General features: G+C 40.9%; 1 protein-coding gene and 1 long non-coding RNA gene across 6 annotated transcripts in view; one reads left to right on the top strand and one right to left on the bottom strand.

The window, feature by feature from the left end:
* The window catches only part of LOC149748570 (uncharacterized), a 46,820-nt gene that overhangs the window by 13,229 nt on the left and 17,211 nt on the right, over positions 1-16,380 (bottom strand). The gene's annotated exons all lie outside the window — the stretch shown is intronic.
* ITGA6 (integrin subunit alpha 6) overlaps positions 1-16,380 on the top strand; it is an 83,212-nt gene that overhangs the window by 57,541 nt on the left and 9,291 nt on the right. For 2 of the 3 annotated variants that reach the window (XM_089916662.1, XM_022570040.2), the window contains 12 exons: positions 125-268; positions 1,669-1,784; positions 1,900-2,089; positions 2,177-2,260; positions 2,357-2,436; positions 2,588-2,665; positions 2,753-2,855; positions 4,249-4,422; positions 4,604-4,702; positions 4,803-4,913; positions 5,011-5,109; positions 11,509-11,634. In XM_089916662.1, the coding sequence (XP_089772788.1) occupies positions 125-268; positions 1,669-1,784; positions 1,900-2,089; positions 2,177-2,260; positions 2,357-2,436; positions 2,588-2,665; positions 2,753-2,855; positions 4,249-4,422; positions 4,604-4,702; positions 4,803-4,913; positions 5,011-5,109; positions 11,509-11,634 (1,404 nt within the window). Of the gene's footprint in view, positions 1-124; positions 269-1,668; positions 1,785-1,899; positions 2,090-2,176; positions 2,261-2,356; positions 2,437-2,587; positions 2,666-2,752; positions 2,856-4,248; positions 4,423-4,603; positions 4,703-4,802; positions 4,914-5,010; positions 5,110-11,508; positions 11,635-14,763; positions 14,894-16,380 lie in introns of all 3 variants that reach the window. The other variant, XM_022570041.2, reaches the window with a different exon arrangement.

Below are 16,380 nucleotides of genomic sequence, written 5' to 3'. Positions count from 1 at the left end.
GGTGACGTGGAGATTTCTGACATTTATACCAGCAACCCATTTTCCAGTACAAAGGAAAGCATTGTTTTGGAGCTCCCCAGCAGCAAGTATAGCATGCTTAACTGTATCTCTGCATACTTTCCAGGAAAATATCAGAGATAAACTGCGTCCCATCCCCATAACAGCTTCAGTAGAGATCCAAGAGCCGAGCACTCGGAGGCGAGTGAATTCGCTTCCAGAAGTTCTTCCAATTCTGAATTCAAACGAACCCAAGTCTGTTCATACAGATGTAAGTCTTTCTGACTTTCATTTTGCCAATTGTTTGCCATGTTATTGTGCTAAATCAGACATCTCTGAAGGCAATAGAACCAGTGATTGATTTACTCTAAAGGCCATTCCTTTGCAGTAAATAAGCTTTTTAATATATGCAAGTTTTGTTGCAGAAAATGTTTCCCAAATTAGCAGTGAACATACAGGGTACAATTTGGAGCCAGAGAATATTTTTCTTAATGATTTTTGGCCACTGCAACTTATTGAGACTATAATTGACAGAACTTATTATTCTCACATCAAGTTTCTCCTGTAGCTGTACGTAGGAAGAAAAATGCATTGTATTTTACCACTGAGAGCATTAAAATGTAGAAAAGAAACTGTTGTTAGTCTGAACGTTAAAATCAAGGAGTATCAAAATTCAGCAAGGCAAAAATGTATTAACAGTGAGATAGTCATTTAGTGCCTAATGTAGCCTCTGTAATCTTAGGAAGAAAAATTTATATCGGATGGCTTGCTGTATACCACTTATGAGGTGCGGTCTGTTTGCTAGGGTTTAGGATGGCTGAGGTGCCAGATTAGGTTGGGGAGTGGTGACATCTTGATTTGACGTTTTGTACTTGTTGTCAAAATCTAGTTCATACTGGAGTGTCCACTCTGAGGCACCTGGTTCTAATGGCTCACTGACGAAGGTTTTCACGAGTGAGTTAGGCTTGGGGGCTGATGCCTAAATCTGCACATTGTAGTTTATTGTCATCAAGCATAGTTCCTTGTATACTTTTCAATATACTCTCAGTGTCATAGTCACATTAATATTTCTTGTATATATTGCCAGCTCCATAGTCACGTTAAACGTGACAAGCAAGGAGACCGTTTTCCTAATTATTTATCAGTGTGATTATTGAGCACCCCTTAGCACAGTGCAAGATACTCTGCCCTTTGCTTTCCTGACCTTGAACTCTGTTTCCCCATCTGTGCAATGGGGCTCTGAATAGTGTATGCCTCATAGGTCCCTTGTGAGGATTACATGAGTTAAAATATGTAATCATGTGTTAGGTAGCACTGTCATGATTATTGGTAATTCTTTCAGTAACCCTGTATAGTAGGGAGGTGGTATCCCATGTCACCTGTGATGAAACTTAGACTCTGAAAGGTTAAGTGACTCGCCCAAAGCCATACAACTGAGTGAGCAGCAGAGCCAGGTTTACTGTTTACTCTCCTACAGCACCTCAGTGCCCTGGCCAGAGTGTTCTGAAAACACAGTTTCATTAAAGGACAGAGTGGGCGTTTGATGCAAAGTATGTTTGTAGCTTGGATTCTGCTGTCGTAATTGTCACACAGGGAAATGAACTGTATGGAAACAGTCACCTATTCAGAGTCCTAAGTGATGTAAATTACAACGATTTTGTTTTCCTACAGGTACACTTCTTAAAAGAGGGATGTGGAGACGACAATGTATGTAACAGCAACCTTAAGCTAGAATATAAATTTTGTACCCGAGAAGGAAATCAAGACAAATTTTCTTATTTACCAATGTAAGAATTGCTCCATAGCACTAGCAAAAATGACTCTGGCTTTGCAGTGACTTTTTGTGAAGGGTTATTGAAAATGTGTTGAGAACTTTGTCATTTTCCTTTTTTTTTCCAATAGTCAAAAAGGTGTACCAGAACTAGTTCTAAAAGATCAGAAGGACATTGCTTTAGAAATAACAGTGACAAACAGCCCTTCCAACCCAAAGAATCCCACCAAAGATGGTGATGACGCTCATGAAGCTAAACTCGTTGCCACTTTTCCAGACACTTTGACTTATTCTGCATATAGAGAACTGAGGGCTTTCCCTGTAAGTATTTCTGGAGACCATGTTGGACGGAAAAAACATTGTGTGGCAGGTGAATGTGTTGTGATCTGGTATGTTCTTCTGTTACAGGAGAAACAGTTGAGTTGTGTTGCAAACCAGAACGGCTCACAAGCAGACTGCGAGCTTGGGAATCCTTTTAAAAGAAATTCCAGTGTAGGTGATGCCTTTACATACTGTATTTTAATGTTTCAAATAACATTACAGTGTCGATATGCTCAGTCTGTGTTAACAGCTATTTCCGTTTTTTAGGTTACTTTTTATTTAATTTTAAGTACAACTGAGATCACCTTTGACACCACAGATCTGGATATTAATCTGAAGTTGGAAACGTAAGAGTTCTTTCAACCTTCCATTCAGAATTGTTTCATGAAAACACAGCCAGTCAATGAATTGGCCTTTATCTAAAGCATAAAAGAAGTGTAATTTAATGAGAAAACTGACTGTTAAAATAAAACCCTATTGTTTCCTTTTCATTTTCAGAACAAGCAATCAGGATAATTTGGCTTCAATTACAGCTACAGCAAGAGTGGTTATTGAACTGCTTTTATCGGTCTCCGGGTAAGTGTTTGTGTTTAGCACAACAAATCAGTGTTTGAAAGAACCCTTTACAATCCTCACTAAAACTGGTGTTTTTTAATTTAACAGAGTTGCTAAACCTTCCCAGGTGTATTTTGGAGGTACAGTCATTGGTGAGCAAGCTATGAAATCTGAAGAGGAAGTGGGAAGTTTAATTGAGTATGAGTTCAGGGTAAGTGGCCGCAGTTGGCCCTTCTGTTCTATGTACTGAAAGCTAACATGTGCTGTATATGGTCTTGAATATGTAATTTTAATAAATAATAATAAATACACATGATAAAGTGAGTTTGCCAGCTTTTAAACACCATACTGGCTTAGTGTAAAAGTCATAGTTTCCAGAATGGAGAACCACAACTGTCATTCAACATAAGATTCTGTTCAGAATCCAGTTCAGTTTGGTCCTAGAGAGTTGGAGTTTGGTGTAGAGAGAAAGGAAGAATCGATTTTTCCCCCTCCAGAGTCTGTCTATAAAACAAAAATCTCAAGGTAATTTCTATCTGGCTTTAGAATGTGTTATGATTTATTTCTTTCTCTATTATAAGGTCCTCTGTCTTATTGCTTGTGGTTAATGTTCACGACCTTGCCCAAGCCCGGTTTTGTGATGGTGAATGTGGGTTTGGCATATGCCAGTAAGGAAGACTAGTGGTTGCTCTGACCCATTTCAAAGTAGGCAATCCCAGTGGCTCTTGGTCCCGTTGAATGAACATATTCTCATGGTACAGAGGTGGCTCCTAAGTCATAGGCAGGTTGAGGTCTGTGTGTCTGCAGTCATGCTCCTGAAAACACAGTGACCGTTGTTGAAGTGTGAAAGTCTGAAGTAGCAAGAATGGGCCCACCGGTGACTGCAACAAGGTGAAGAGGCAGAATTCTCCTCTGAAAGCATCTCTTAGCTCTGCAGACATGGATGGGACAGGTAGTGGGTGGTGGTCATGGCACCTAGGCAGATGTGGCTGAAGGAGAGGTCTGTGGGTTCCGGAGCAGTCCTCCACGGAAACTCTTTCGATTTCTGCTGCAGGGAGTTGCTCCCTGCCTGCCCCCAGCTTGCACTCGTGGGTTCCTGGCTGCCAGAAGGGTCCTACTCCGGGTCTGTCAGTTGTTATCCCAAGCCTCCCCTGCATAGTAAGGACGGGGGCAGCTTCATTTTTGCAGCAGGTGGGGCTTCCCAGAAGCAGGTTGTGGGTGCACTGCCACCACACAGGCTTGGTCATCTGCCAGGCAGTGTGGTTACAGAGCGATACACAAACACACATGTGACTTTCTCCTGGGTCTGTTGAGAGCCTGGCATATCTACACTGCAGATTCTGTTACAACAAAACTTGTTCCTGGATTGAATGAACGATTATTTCTCTTTGATCTCTCTTTTCTTTCTATTTTTATTGACAGGAATCTTTAAGCACAAATCTCTATTTTGAATGCCCTATCCATAATCCAGTTTTGGAAACTGTGCTTTCATTGTAGTATTATGCCAGATACTTTGGCTTTTTTTCTCTTGGCAATAGGAACTGCTTACTTAATTTTATGTTGAGGGAATTACACTGAGATAATAACGTATTATTTTCTAACAGGTGATTAACTTGGGCAAGCCTCTTAAAAACCTCGGCACAGCAACCTTGAATATCCAGTGGCCAAAAGAAGTTAGCAATGGCAAATGGTTGCTTTATTTGGTGAAAGTAGAATCCAAAGGATTGGAAAAGATAGCTTGTCAGCCACAAAATGAAATAAACTTCCTGAAACTAAAGGTAGGCTGGTGGATTTTACACTTAAATTATTTCTGCGCCTTTGGTGATGGGAGAAGGGTGAAGATTAATTGTCAGTCATGTGAATTTGGCACTGTTTGGGGAGGGAGAGCTCAAGAGGTTTGTACAGTAGTACCAAAAAATTACCTTAGGTGGAACTACTTTTGGATGTAATTCTTTTCAGGAGGCTCACAACTCAAGAAAGAAACGAGAAATTGCTGAAAGACAGACAGACGATGGTAGAAAACTTTCTTTATTTGCCGAAAGAAAATACCAGACCCTCGTAAGTATTTTTCAAGAGCTGTGAGTGTTTGACAGGAGGTGGCGGGAAGGCCTTCCCCAGACCACTGCGCCGTAACCCCTGCTCTTCCTTTTCTCCCCAGAACTGCAGCGTGAACGTGAACTGTGTGAATATCAAGTGCCCGATCCGAGGGCTGGATAGCAAGGCCTCCGTGGTCCTGCGCTCGAGGCTCTGGAACAGCACGTTTCTGGAGGTGGGCTTCGCTGCCGGGCTGTGCCCCTCAGGTTGTCTGCCACCTCCCAGGACATTTCCCTCTTCACTAATGCTTTCACTAACTTCGTCTCCGACAGGAGTACTCCAAGATGAACTACCTGGACATCCTCGTGCGGGCTTCCATTGATGTAACTGCTGCCACCGAGAATATTAAGCTGCCCAATGCGGGCACTCAGGTGAGGGGCCCCCGGGCTTCACTCAGCTCAGAGCAGATCTCTCTCCTCCCCATGCCCGTGGCCTGAGGATGTGCTGCTCTGCAACTCATTTCCCTCACGGCACTGTCACCCCCTTTAAGGAGAAAGCAGATGGTGTCTTAAGGCGCGGCCCACCCCAAGCAGTGTTTCAACAGAATCATTGCAGAAAGAAGTGATTCCCGGGTCATCTCGATCTGTGGTGCATGGGGTAGATTTGAGAGCTCTTGGCTCAGAGAGAGTGGGTGCACCTCCCAAGTCTATAAAGACCCCACGTCTTGTACCGCCCCTGATGCTTGTCACCGTTGTCGGCGTGCCCCCAGTGACGGTAGCCTCACTGCATTATGGGGTAGCTCGTGGCATGTGTGGCCAGCAGCAGTTACTAGAAACGATCTCTATATAGGAATCCAGAGTTGAATCTTGTAAAATCAGCCTCTGGTTATCCTTTGAAATAATTGAAGGAAACTGTCATGCCTCCTCGGACAGGTCTCTTCAGAGCTAAGCACCCAGCTCTTCAGTTTTCCGTCCTGCCCTGGCGCAGCTGAACTGGTTCCGGGTCTCTGCCCTTCCTGGGCCGGCCCCAGGCAGGGCTGAGCGGATGTGTGGTGTGCCTCCTTCAGCTCACCCGAACCTGCCTCCCGGTGTCTCAGACCCAAGCATCTGTTAGTTCAGCCTAAAATTTGGTTTTGAAATGGTTGTTGAGGATGGTTTGCATTTCTAGCGGCTACCGTTTTTACGTTTGTGTTCTGCTGAAACTTCCAGGTGTTTTCAACAGAATGTGCTGTCAAGCTGTATTTCCCATATCCCACCCTTGAGCAAATTTTAAAAAATCTAAATGCATGCCTTTAAGTGTATCCTTGCATTTTATGTGATTGACTTTTGGTCCGTTGTTTGGGTTTACAGCATAATTTTGAGTCTCGGTCATTTGCTCTTTGTTAACTTTCTATCCCTGCAAGCTTTATCTTTTTTTAAAACCAAGAAGCATGCCTACTGTGTCTTCCTCCAGGTAATTAAGAAAACCATTGAACAAGAGTAGGAGCTTGTGTACCACTAGTCAGAGGTTCCTTGTGGGGGTCTGGCACCCACAGGGGCTTGTATCAAGCTCTCAGGGTAAATGCCTGCAGGTTACAGTTGGGAATGTTTTGCAAAAGAGAATGAATGGAGAAGGAAAGATCGTGAATTACTGTCCTGAAGCTGATCTACTGATGTATTTATGACAGTGTCCTGGCTTCAGTCCTTTCACCAGCTGAAAATCCAGTGAGTCTCCCTGATCACCTTGGTTTCTGGGATATAGTGGCCCTTAGCTGTTAAAATTTATCATCTAAACCAGGACACGTTTATCTGGGCAGGATGCTGGGGCACCTGGTGCAAGCCAGGACTGTCCCAGGCTCACCAGGACGTACCCTCACCCTGGCCTTACATTAACTTTGCAGGTTACTCCAGCCCACCTTTCTACCTCTTATTAATAAGGCATCATAAGGACTGTCAACTAAACTACACCCTCCCTGAGAATCCTTTAACTCCCTCTCTGACTGAAGGCCGTTGCTGTAACTTCCTGTGACTTTTAATCAGCAACCCTGAGAATCACTGAGTTTTTAGAGCTGCCAAGAGAAAGAACACTTTAGGGGGAAGGGACTAACATTAATAAAATGTCAATTAAATGTCTGCCATCTACTAGCTGCTTTACCGATATGCTGTCATTTAGACTGCAGAAGAATGCCAAGGTAGACATTGTACCCACTTTACAAAAAGGGAAGCAGGCACAGAGAGGGGACGTCATTTGGGGTCCTGGATTGAAATCTGTACCTGTCTGACCTCAGGGCTCCTGTTCTTTGGCTCTGTGACACTTGCTCCCCATTAAGTCCCCAAATCTCAAGTTTAGATGAGAAAACTTGAGTCCAAAAAGGAAGGTTGTCTCTCCCTCAGGGTCACAGGACCAGCATGTGGAGTTAAGACCAGACCTCGGGCTCAGAGCCCCTCATCAGGTGCTCTTGTTTTCTTGAAGATAATGGAACTAAGTCCCCTCGTGTCCCGTCTAATGGCTGGGTCACAAACGCAGATGCGGTTCTCTCGGGTATTTCATGTTCTTCGGGCTTTGAGAGCCCATGCCTACCAACGGGAATTGGAATCTTTGCTGTAATCCTACTTGATTTGTTTAATAATTGGTAGATTTGAAAACGGGTTATTAGTCTCATGTCTAGAACCCATTTCTTTTGAAAACCGAGACTTCTTTTGTAATCTCTAGTCTTCTGTTACCTCTTCTATTAACTGATTTCTGAGATGTAATAGTAGCTCAGATATCATATCTAGACGTTTCTTTAGATTTTAAGGTGCAGTTTTGGGAGGCCTAAAGATTCAAACTTAATTCAAGTGTCAGGATGCCTTCATTTTTTATTCCCTCACTTACTGAGGGTTTCAATTTCATTTATTCTTGGTTCCTCTCTCTTTTCCAGTGTCTAGATCATTTTTCTTTGGAGATAGAAGCAAAGGAGGTTGAGTAATTTAGTCTTGTCTTTTGGTGTTAATATTGAAACATCTTCCCATTGCTTTTACCCTCATCCTGGCTTTAAAAAGATGAAAACAAAAGCCTTTGTTTCCTTATAACCCAACTGATTTCAAGAGTTTTGTGTTCATTTCTTAATAAAACACTTTCAAGATATTGTTACAACAAAGTCAGAGAGAGCTGGTCACCTAACTGAAACAGCTAAGATGGTTACTAAAACTTTAGTATCAATTAAATTGATCCAACTAACAATCCAGTTAGCCATGGACACACTGCGTGCCTTCCCTGCAAAAATGCTAGAGAAGCAAAGTTGAACAAGATAGGGTCAATTGTGAAGAATTTCAGGGTCTAGGAGATCGTGAACTGGGAGAGAACTGTTGAAGTCAGCCAAGGAAGAAGGAGATTACTTATGGGTTGTACTTATATACCCCCATTTCATTCCTAAGGAAGTAGGAAGAGAGTGTCTAAGCTTCCTGGCTGCCAAAGATGAGAAAGAATGTGATAGGCGAAAGTAGGCACATCATTCTTCAGGGGGAGGAGCTTTTCTTTTTTTGGTTCTAAATTCAGAGAAGAACTTGAGATATGGATCCTTTTATAAGATGGATTTTTGATATGAAGAACACTCACTAAGGGGATGGTGTCTTTAATAGAGAGCTTTGTAAAAGATAGGAAAATCCCTTCATTGGGGGGTTTCTTACACTGATGCTCAATGGGAGCGTAGGATATTACATGACAGAGTGATGTAGGGAAACGGTTTGGCTGGGGGCAAGCTAACGTGGTCTCAGCATTGCTCACTGGTGACGGAATTTAATGCACCAGCAGAGTTAAGCCCTTTTTCCCCTTACGGGCGCATGATGGATGAGGTTCACATGCACAGGTCATCCCTATGGAAATGCCTAGATTTTAATGAAACCAAAAAAATCTTTTTTGTTTTTGGAGTTGGAGTAATTTCTACTGGCCTGAACCTGTCATTGTCCATCAGTAACAGTTGCTGTGACAAGATGAGACAAGGCTTCCCGAGGTCTGGGAGTCGCAGCTCACAGTTGGTCTCCCCTCACCCGATTCTAAGGCCAGCTCCACACAACCCCCATTCTCAGTCCCAGCTGGAGAATGACTGTCATACACACACACACACACACACACAGTTGACAATTTAAGGAAACAAACAATAAAATCTTGCTGACTGGCCTCTCTCGCCTTCCTGGACCACACTGTGGCCTTGCACACACTGGGTTTGCAGAGCACATCTGGCCTTTAAATGTGTGGCCCAACCCCTAGCATCAGTCCTCAGTCTTTGATGCACAGTGAGTTGTTTTAGTTTTTAAAACTACACACCACCCCAGCCCCAACCCGCAAAATAAACTACCTTGTTCAGCCCTTATGCTGTTGGATTGCAGCCTTTTATGGGCATGGTTTCCCCCTATGATCAGCCATTTAAAAGGCTCTGGTATGCAGTGTGACTTATAAGGCTGCTTGCCCTTGCCATGGACCAGTTTCCACTCTCCACTTCAAGGTTTCATCAGAGCTTATTCTTAAACATGAGGATGGCCCTTCCAAGTCATCACCTTACCCCAGGGACACACTGTGTGGCTTCCCTGTGCTACATACTAGGGAAGCAAAGTTAAATGAGATAAAGCATAGGCTAATTGAAATAATCTTTTTATTTTGGAATAGTCTGGCTTAGCAGTCACATCAACTATATTATTTCTTCACCAGTCTCTCACCATTCTTTCTTCCCCACTTCGTGGGTACCCCTCTGCTTGAGCCAGTAATCTCAAGAAAGGGTTGTTTTAGCTTAAAGCTAGGACACCTGTTGGGGGAAGGGAGGCAACAGAAGTGAGCCATGAGGCCCTCCCTGGGGCTGGGAGCTTGAGTGAAACCTCATTGAGAGCATAACAGGAAACATAGTAGCTGAGAAAGGTGTTTATGCTAAAAACTCTAAAAGTGGATTCTTTCCTATTAAATGTTTAAAGGAAAGCAGTTCTTACTTTTAAGTGTATTCCATAAGCCAAAGGAGGTTGAGAAGCTGTTTTCTAGGATAAGTAGGAAGGGAAGTACTTTAAGAGATTTTTAAAGAAAGAGTTCTAGTATAGTAGTATTGAATCACAGTGTAGACATAGAAGCATTTTTAGGCAGCATCCAGAATTCAATATTAATTTAGAATACGTGAATAGAAACATTTCTCAGAAATTAAATTGTTCCCTCTAAGTTTTCTTTACCCTTCACTTTAGATTCTCTAAATTCAAAAATATCAGAAACTTCAAACTGGTATATCTCTAATCAGTATAGTTTACAAAATCATATTTGTAGCTTTCACCAGGTCTTTTATGTGCTTTGAAAGATCATCTCCGGGGGAAAAAAAGCCTCCTGGCGTTACAAAACTCCACTTGAATTCTAAACCCGTGTAACCAAGTTGTAGCAAATCGCCATAAGCAACTTTTTAGATTTCTAAATAAACACTATGTCTGTTTAATTGGTATTTGCCAGCTATCAAATGTTTAGAACTTAAGCTTCTCATCAGCTGCCACTTAAAGCTCTAAGCTGCCTCCGAATGAAGCCAGAGTCCAGTTTGTCTATACACATTGTTGTAGAAGATGACACCAAGCCATTTCAGGAAATTTTATTCTTTATGAGGATCTTTAGTTTGCCATCCTGTTACTGAACTCGGGTTTGGCTTCTTGTCGCTCAAGAATCCACTTGTGAGAGAGAAGTGTTAGGTAAAAGAAAAGATAGCTTTGTTGAGGAAGCTGGCAATCCTGGGGAGAAGGTGGACTCATATCCCAAAGAACCAATTCCCCAGGTTTTGCTCAGGGATTATGTAGGGAAAAGAGGGGCTATGTGCTGGAGAGGAGGTAATCTTCTACGTTCAGAGATGACCTTCTCAGTCCTGTGGTTCCAAGTAGCTGTCAGCTGGGGGCGCCCTGTAGGGTCCTGCTCGGTTTCAACCCTAAGGAAGTATTACAATGGTATCCATCTAATGCCTCTAATACCATCTAATAGCTCCATCCCTATTTTTATATTTCATAACGTCTTTAAAATCTGAGGGAGGAATGTAGGCTTATTGTGCATAAACAGACCCTTTTGTTGCCATTGTTGGATGCTTAATTAAGAGAGGTGACCATTCTCAAAAAGATACCAGGTTATATAGATGTAACAAGATTGGGGTTGTGTCCCTATTGATAATTGTTGAAACTTGGTGATGAATAAATGATGGTTCATTATACAATTTTCTCTACTTTTGTTGATTACAAAAATTTTAAAAACATAAGTTAGCAAAGAAATAATTATTTTGTCAAAACACAATCCAGGACTTCCCTGCTGGCGCAGTGGTTAAGAATCCATCTGCAAATGCAGGGGACATGGGTTCGAGCCCTGGTCCGGGAAGATCCCACATGCCACGGAGCAGCTAAGCCCGTGCACCACAACTACTGAGCCTACGCTCTAGAGCCACGAGCCACAACTACCGAGCCCGTGAGCCACAACTACTGAAGCCCACATGCCTAGAGCCTGTGCTCCACAACAAGAGAAGCCACCACAATGAGAAGCCCGTGCACCGAAATGAAGAGGAGCCCCCGCTCGATGCAACTAGAGAAAGTCCACATGCAGCAACGAAGACCCAACACATAAATAAAAATAAATAAATTTATTTAAAAAAACCCCACAATCCAGCATTTTCCAGGTTCTGGGAGAAGATCTCCAAGAAACGTCGCTTAAAGCAGTATTTCGTTACTAAAGGAAAGGATCTCACATCAAAAAGACATCTCACCTGTCCATAGGCTACATTGACCAAAATGTGTCTGGAAGCAGAATTTGTAATATAAACTCATGGTTTAATTCTCGCCTCAGTTTATAATGATATTGCTTTCTTTTATGCCCCATAGGTTCGTGTGACTGTGTTTCCCTCAAAGACTGTAGCTCAATATTCAGGAGTACCTTGGTGGATCATCCTAGTGGCTATTCTTGCTGGGATTTTGATGCTTGCTCTATTAGTATTTTTACTATGGAAGGTAAGTCATATCTGGCACTTGAGTTTTGTGATACAAACTTTATTTCAGGTTTTTTAAAAAGTAAATTAACACTGATAGTATATTTTTTTATTGCTTCCTTTTCCCAACATTTTACTATGAAACTTTTCCAGCATACAGCAAACTTGAGAATTATACAATGAACATCTGAATATCTATCTAACATTTTGTATTTAAAGGTATATAGTATTTGTGCATTATAAGGAGCTTCTTAAGTGTGTAAATTTTGGTGTTTTTCACATATAATTTAGCACGTTTGGCAAATAACAATTTAAAAAATCTTACCACTATGACCTTTTCTTCATCTAAGATCAAATTCTGAATCTAAGGCAAATTGTTGGGTATCACGTTAATCAGAATTTGTATCCCGGTTAATTTCAACTTTCGTAAAGAAATGTTCATGGCAGCAGTTGGGGCTTGTTACAGTTGCAGCTAGATTAGGAATAGGAAAGCATGAAATTAATGAATCCCAGAGTAGTTTTCATAGCCTATATCAAACATAAGGAAGATCCGTGTTTCATATAATGTTCTTCATTAGCATTTGGTCCTGCAAATATAATGTAGTATCTTCCGCCTGCTTTCTACTAGTACATAGTCTACATTACAAAAAATGTATGAGATGTTGCATACTTTTGTTGCCAGAGATTATGACCTATAGATTTTGGATTATTCTCAGTGAGTAATGGAGGTTCACAGACCTTTATCAACCTTTGTCAACAATCACAACTTGTAAAAAAAAAAAACTCAGTTTGTAATGACTTATTCAGCAGCACAACTTGACATGATGTGAAAAGAGGCTCTTTATGGTCTTTGTCCTTTACTCATTAGTCTCACTGCAGAAATACTAACGTTTTGATTACTGTGACATTATGTATGCAGTGTGTTACTTTTCTAAAATGCCAAAAATTCTGGGTTTCCAAACACGTCTGGTCGAGAGGTTAACAGATGATGAAACTCCACCGACAATACCTAGGATCAGACTATCCTTATCTTTTCCTTGGATCCAAGAGTATAATGGACAGGGCTCAGGATATTCTCACTTTCAAATATTGGGCATCTCTTTTTCACTTTATTTTTTCAAGTAACTTCCTCTTGCCAAGATAATTTTCTGAGATAATTTTCCTGTGTCCTCCAGTTGTGTGATTGAAGCTTGGTATCTGCTCATGCCAAGACCCATCCTCCCATGGGATGTTAGCCAGTCCTACCTGTGATGTTCACTTCAGGTAGTAGGTTTGTCTGATGAGCACAGCCAGCCAATATAGGAGATGCTTTGGAAATTATTTTGATATCAAAAACTTGAGTGCAAGGTTTGATATTTGAGGATGGCCTTCTGCTCTCCAGAAGAGGTCACAAGAACAATCTTTTTCAGAGCAGATCTTATTGGCAGTCTCTAATGAGGGTAAGTTGAGAGTTAAGAAACCCGAGCTATATAATCTTGGACAAATCATTTCACCTCCCTGGGGCACTGGTTTGCCTTAGCTGCTTAGTAAGTGGGTTGGACTAGATGATCTCTCTCTCCTTTTTTTTATGTTCTAAAGTATCCGGACTCACAAGTGAACTCTAAAGTAATCAGACAACTTCTACAACAACCCCCCCCATGAAAATCATTTTTATTACTTTATGCTTTTCTTTCTGAAACTGCACTGTTTGCTTTTATGTGCTAAAATAATAGACTTTGAGGACCAGAGAGGACTCTGGTTCACTGGCCTTTAAATTGAGTTTTGCATATCCACGTAGGTGCCAAGACGAAGCTACGCAGGTGGGGCTAGGGGCAGTATCCCCACTTCAACCAGAGCCGTTGTGACTTTATCTGCTTTGAACATAGGGATTCTGCATAGGGTTTTGTTTGAGGGTATAAGAGAAAAGTCCTCCAGCCTGGTCCAGTCATCTTCATTTTGTAAACAAAGATGCTCACGCCCATGGATGTTAAGAATGTTGCCAAGTTAGAGGCATAACAAGGACTCTTGGTTTGTGGTTCATTCCTTTTCCCACGATATTTACTAGCACGTGTTACTGAAAGTTGGCTGGGTGTGCTCACTGTATAATAAATTAAATGTCAGAAATAAATATCCAGATCAATAGCCTAGATCAACAGCCTGGATCAACGCTGCACAGTAAAACTTTCTGTAATAATGGAGATGTTCTGAAGCTGCACTGTCCATTATGGTAATCACTGGTCACATGTGGCTGTTGAGCACGTGGAATATGGCTAGTGCAACGGAGGTACTGACTTTTAAATTTAATTTAAATCTGAATAGCCTCATGTGGTTAGTAGCTACCACACTGTACAAAGCAGATCAAGATTTGTACTTCGTGAGTTGCCAGGCTAGGCTGCAGAATTTTCCAGGAGGTCAGAAATTGTTCAATCAAGTTATATATCAAAGGGCAGTTCCATGGCCTTATGAACGAGATAAAAGTAAGTAGAAAAAGTTCTCCACGGTTGAATGAGGAAATTATAGTAGAAAGTGGGATTATACCTTTATACTCATTTAGAGTGACCTAACCTGAGGAGCACAGATTCCTACCACTGAAGTGTTACGTGGTGGTTCAGAATTTGGGAAAATGACAACTGTCGTTGTTTCATGACAGTGTATTTGAATTTATATTGTGATTTACCCCCACCAAGGCCCCCAAGCAAATGGCATTTATCCCATAAAATTCACTGCGAAGGGCAGAAAAATATTAACAGAATCTATTTTATTTGGATTTGTGCTAAGCCTTAGAGAATTTATTCTTTAAAAGATGTCAATCTTTTGCCTATTTTTAAACTCCGTATTCCCTGCAAGAAGAAACCACCCAAAGCTGTAATCAGATGTGTATATATTTTCCCTTTTAGGATGATTTTGGTCCTTAGGATTTGTTACAAATAGAAAAATCAATCAGCTAATGTCATCCATATAAATATTTGACCAGAGACCCATGGTAATAGAGTTGGGTTAATTGCTGTCACCATGTAGTATAGCGCAGGGGCTGGTCCCTTTTGGTTGATGCATAGTGGTCTCTTTGTAAACAAGCTGTAAGTAGAAAACAGGTTAAAATCTGAGATTTTCTTTTGTTTAGCTTTTATACACAAAACTGTTAACACTGACTAAATACCTTGCTTCCTTATAGTGTGGTTTCTTCAAGAGAAATAAGAAAGATCATTATGATGCCACATATCACAAGGCTGAGATCCATGCTCAGCCGTCTGATAAAGAGAGGCTTACTTCTGATGCCTAGTATTGATCTACTTCTGTAATTGGTAATTGATCAATGTTTTTTAATTGCTAGCTGTGGGACCCGCTATGGTTGTGGTGGCTAACTTTAAAAGCAACAGCTTGCTGTGTGTGTCCCATTAACAGATGTTTCCAAATGTCCACACTGGCTTGCCTTGCTTGGATTTATTTCATTTATTTCACTTGAAAGCTTACAGTTTTTAAAAAATGCACAAAGAATCTTTCATTGCAGGTGAGTAATTTTGTGTTGTTGTTGTTGTTATTAAACATTACCCACAGCAATGAAGAAAACGGCAACCTATGTACACAAAAAAGGAGGCTTTAGACCTCCACAGTAGCCCAGTTTGCCATGTGTTGTTAATCCAGTATGTAGCATCTCACTTGGAATTTCAAAGATGCATAAGAAATCATCCGAGATTTCTTGTCCATTTTGGAATTTCCCACAGATAGAAGCTTGTGTTGACTGCCTCATTAACCTATTGCATGTTGGAAACATTGTGTTTCTCTTGAAAAGAAGCCTTTCTCACTGTCATCTTTTTGATCTCCTTGCTATGAAGTGATGGGGGAAGGCTTGGAATGCTTTTATTGTTGCTCAGAAATTGTTTTATGCTAGCTAAGCATGCAACTTCCTTTCCCTGCATATCCACCATGGGTCAAAGACCATTGCAACAAACTCTAACTATTGGCGTGATGGACATTATGGTCAACTTCAGAAGACGATTCTTTGCCACATGGCCTTCAATATACAAAATTCTAATATAAAAATGCTCTGGACAGTTTATTTCAGAACGTTGTAATGGGGTTTGACCTTGTTCCTTGTTCCTAGAGATTCTTTTCAACCTTGGGTCTCAGTTGATTTTAAGTTTGTATTTGGCTTTTCTTATTTGTAAATCCACGGAAATGGGAATGGCAGAGATTCCTTTTTCCATTTCTGTGGGCATGAGAGGGTAGAATTACCCCTATGATCCCTTTCCATGGCACTGTCACGATGAATCCCAACCCCATTTCAGTTTTATGGATCCCCCTTGATTTCTTCTTTGTTTAAATGGGGAAGAGCCACATACTGCAACAGATAGTTGTTTTGGCTTCTTTGCAGAAGATAGAAAAGGCCTTAGAACAAAACTTCTTGGTCCATTTTTCCCATTGACTCAGTGATAACTTCGTACATAATTTCATTTTGTCCCATGCCATTTTTATAACTTAACATCATTCAAAACAAATGTTCTGTTCCTGTTGATGTCACATAGTTAAACACATTAACCAACCATTCTAAGTATCTTCCTCATCCACCTTTTATCTGCATTTTTAAATTAAAAACACGTCTTTTTAAAAAACACATATATATTTTATTCATTTAAAAAATTCAATCTGATTTTTAAATTTCCAGATATGTTCTCAATAAAAATCTACTTTGGATCAGATTGAATATTTTTTTAAAGATCAATAAAATATATATTCGTTAATAATTTAAATGTAAATGTTGTCTTTTCGCCAAAAAAAAAAGAAATTAGGG

This window comes from Delphinapterus leucas, chromosome 8 (assembly GCF_059928025.1).
Source record: "Delphinapterus leucas isolate spDelLeu-1000000601 "Yukka" chromosome 8, BTC_Dleu_Yukka2, whole genome shotgun sequence".
NCBI lineage: Eukaryota > Metazoa > Chordata > Mammalia > Artiodactyla > Monodontidae > Delphinapterus > Delphinapterus leucas.
The sequence above is the reverse complement of the archived record's forward strand: the minus strand, read 5'-3'. Positions and strand labels throughout refer to the sequence as shown.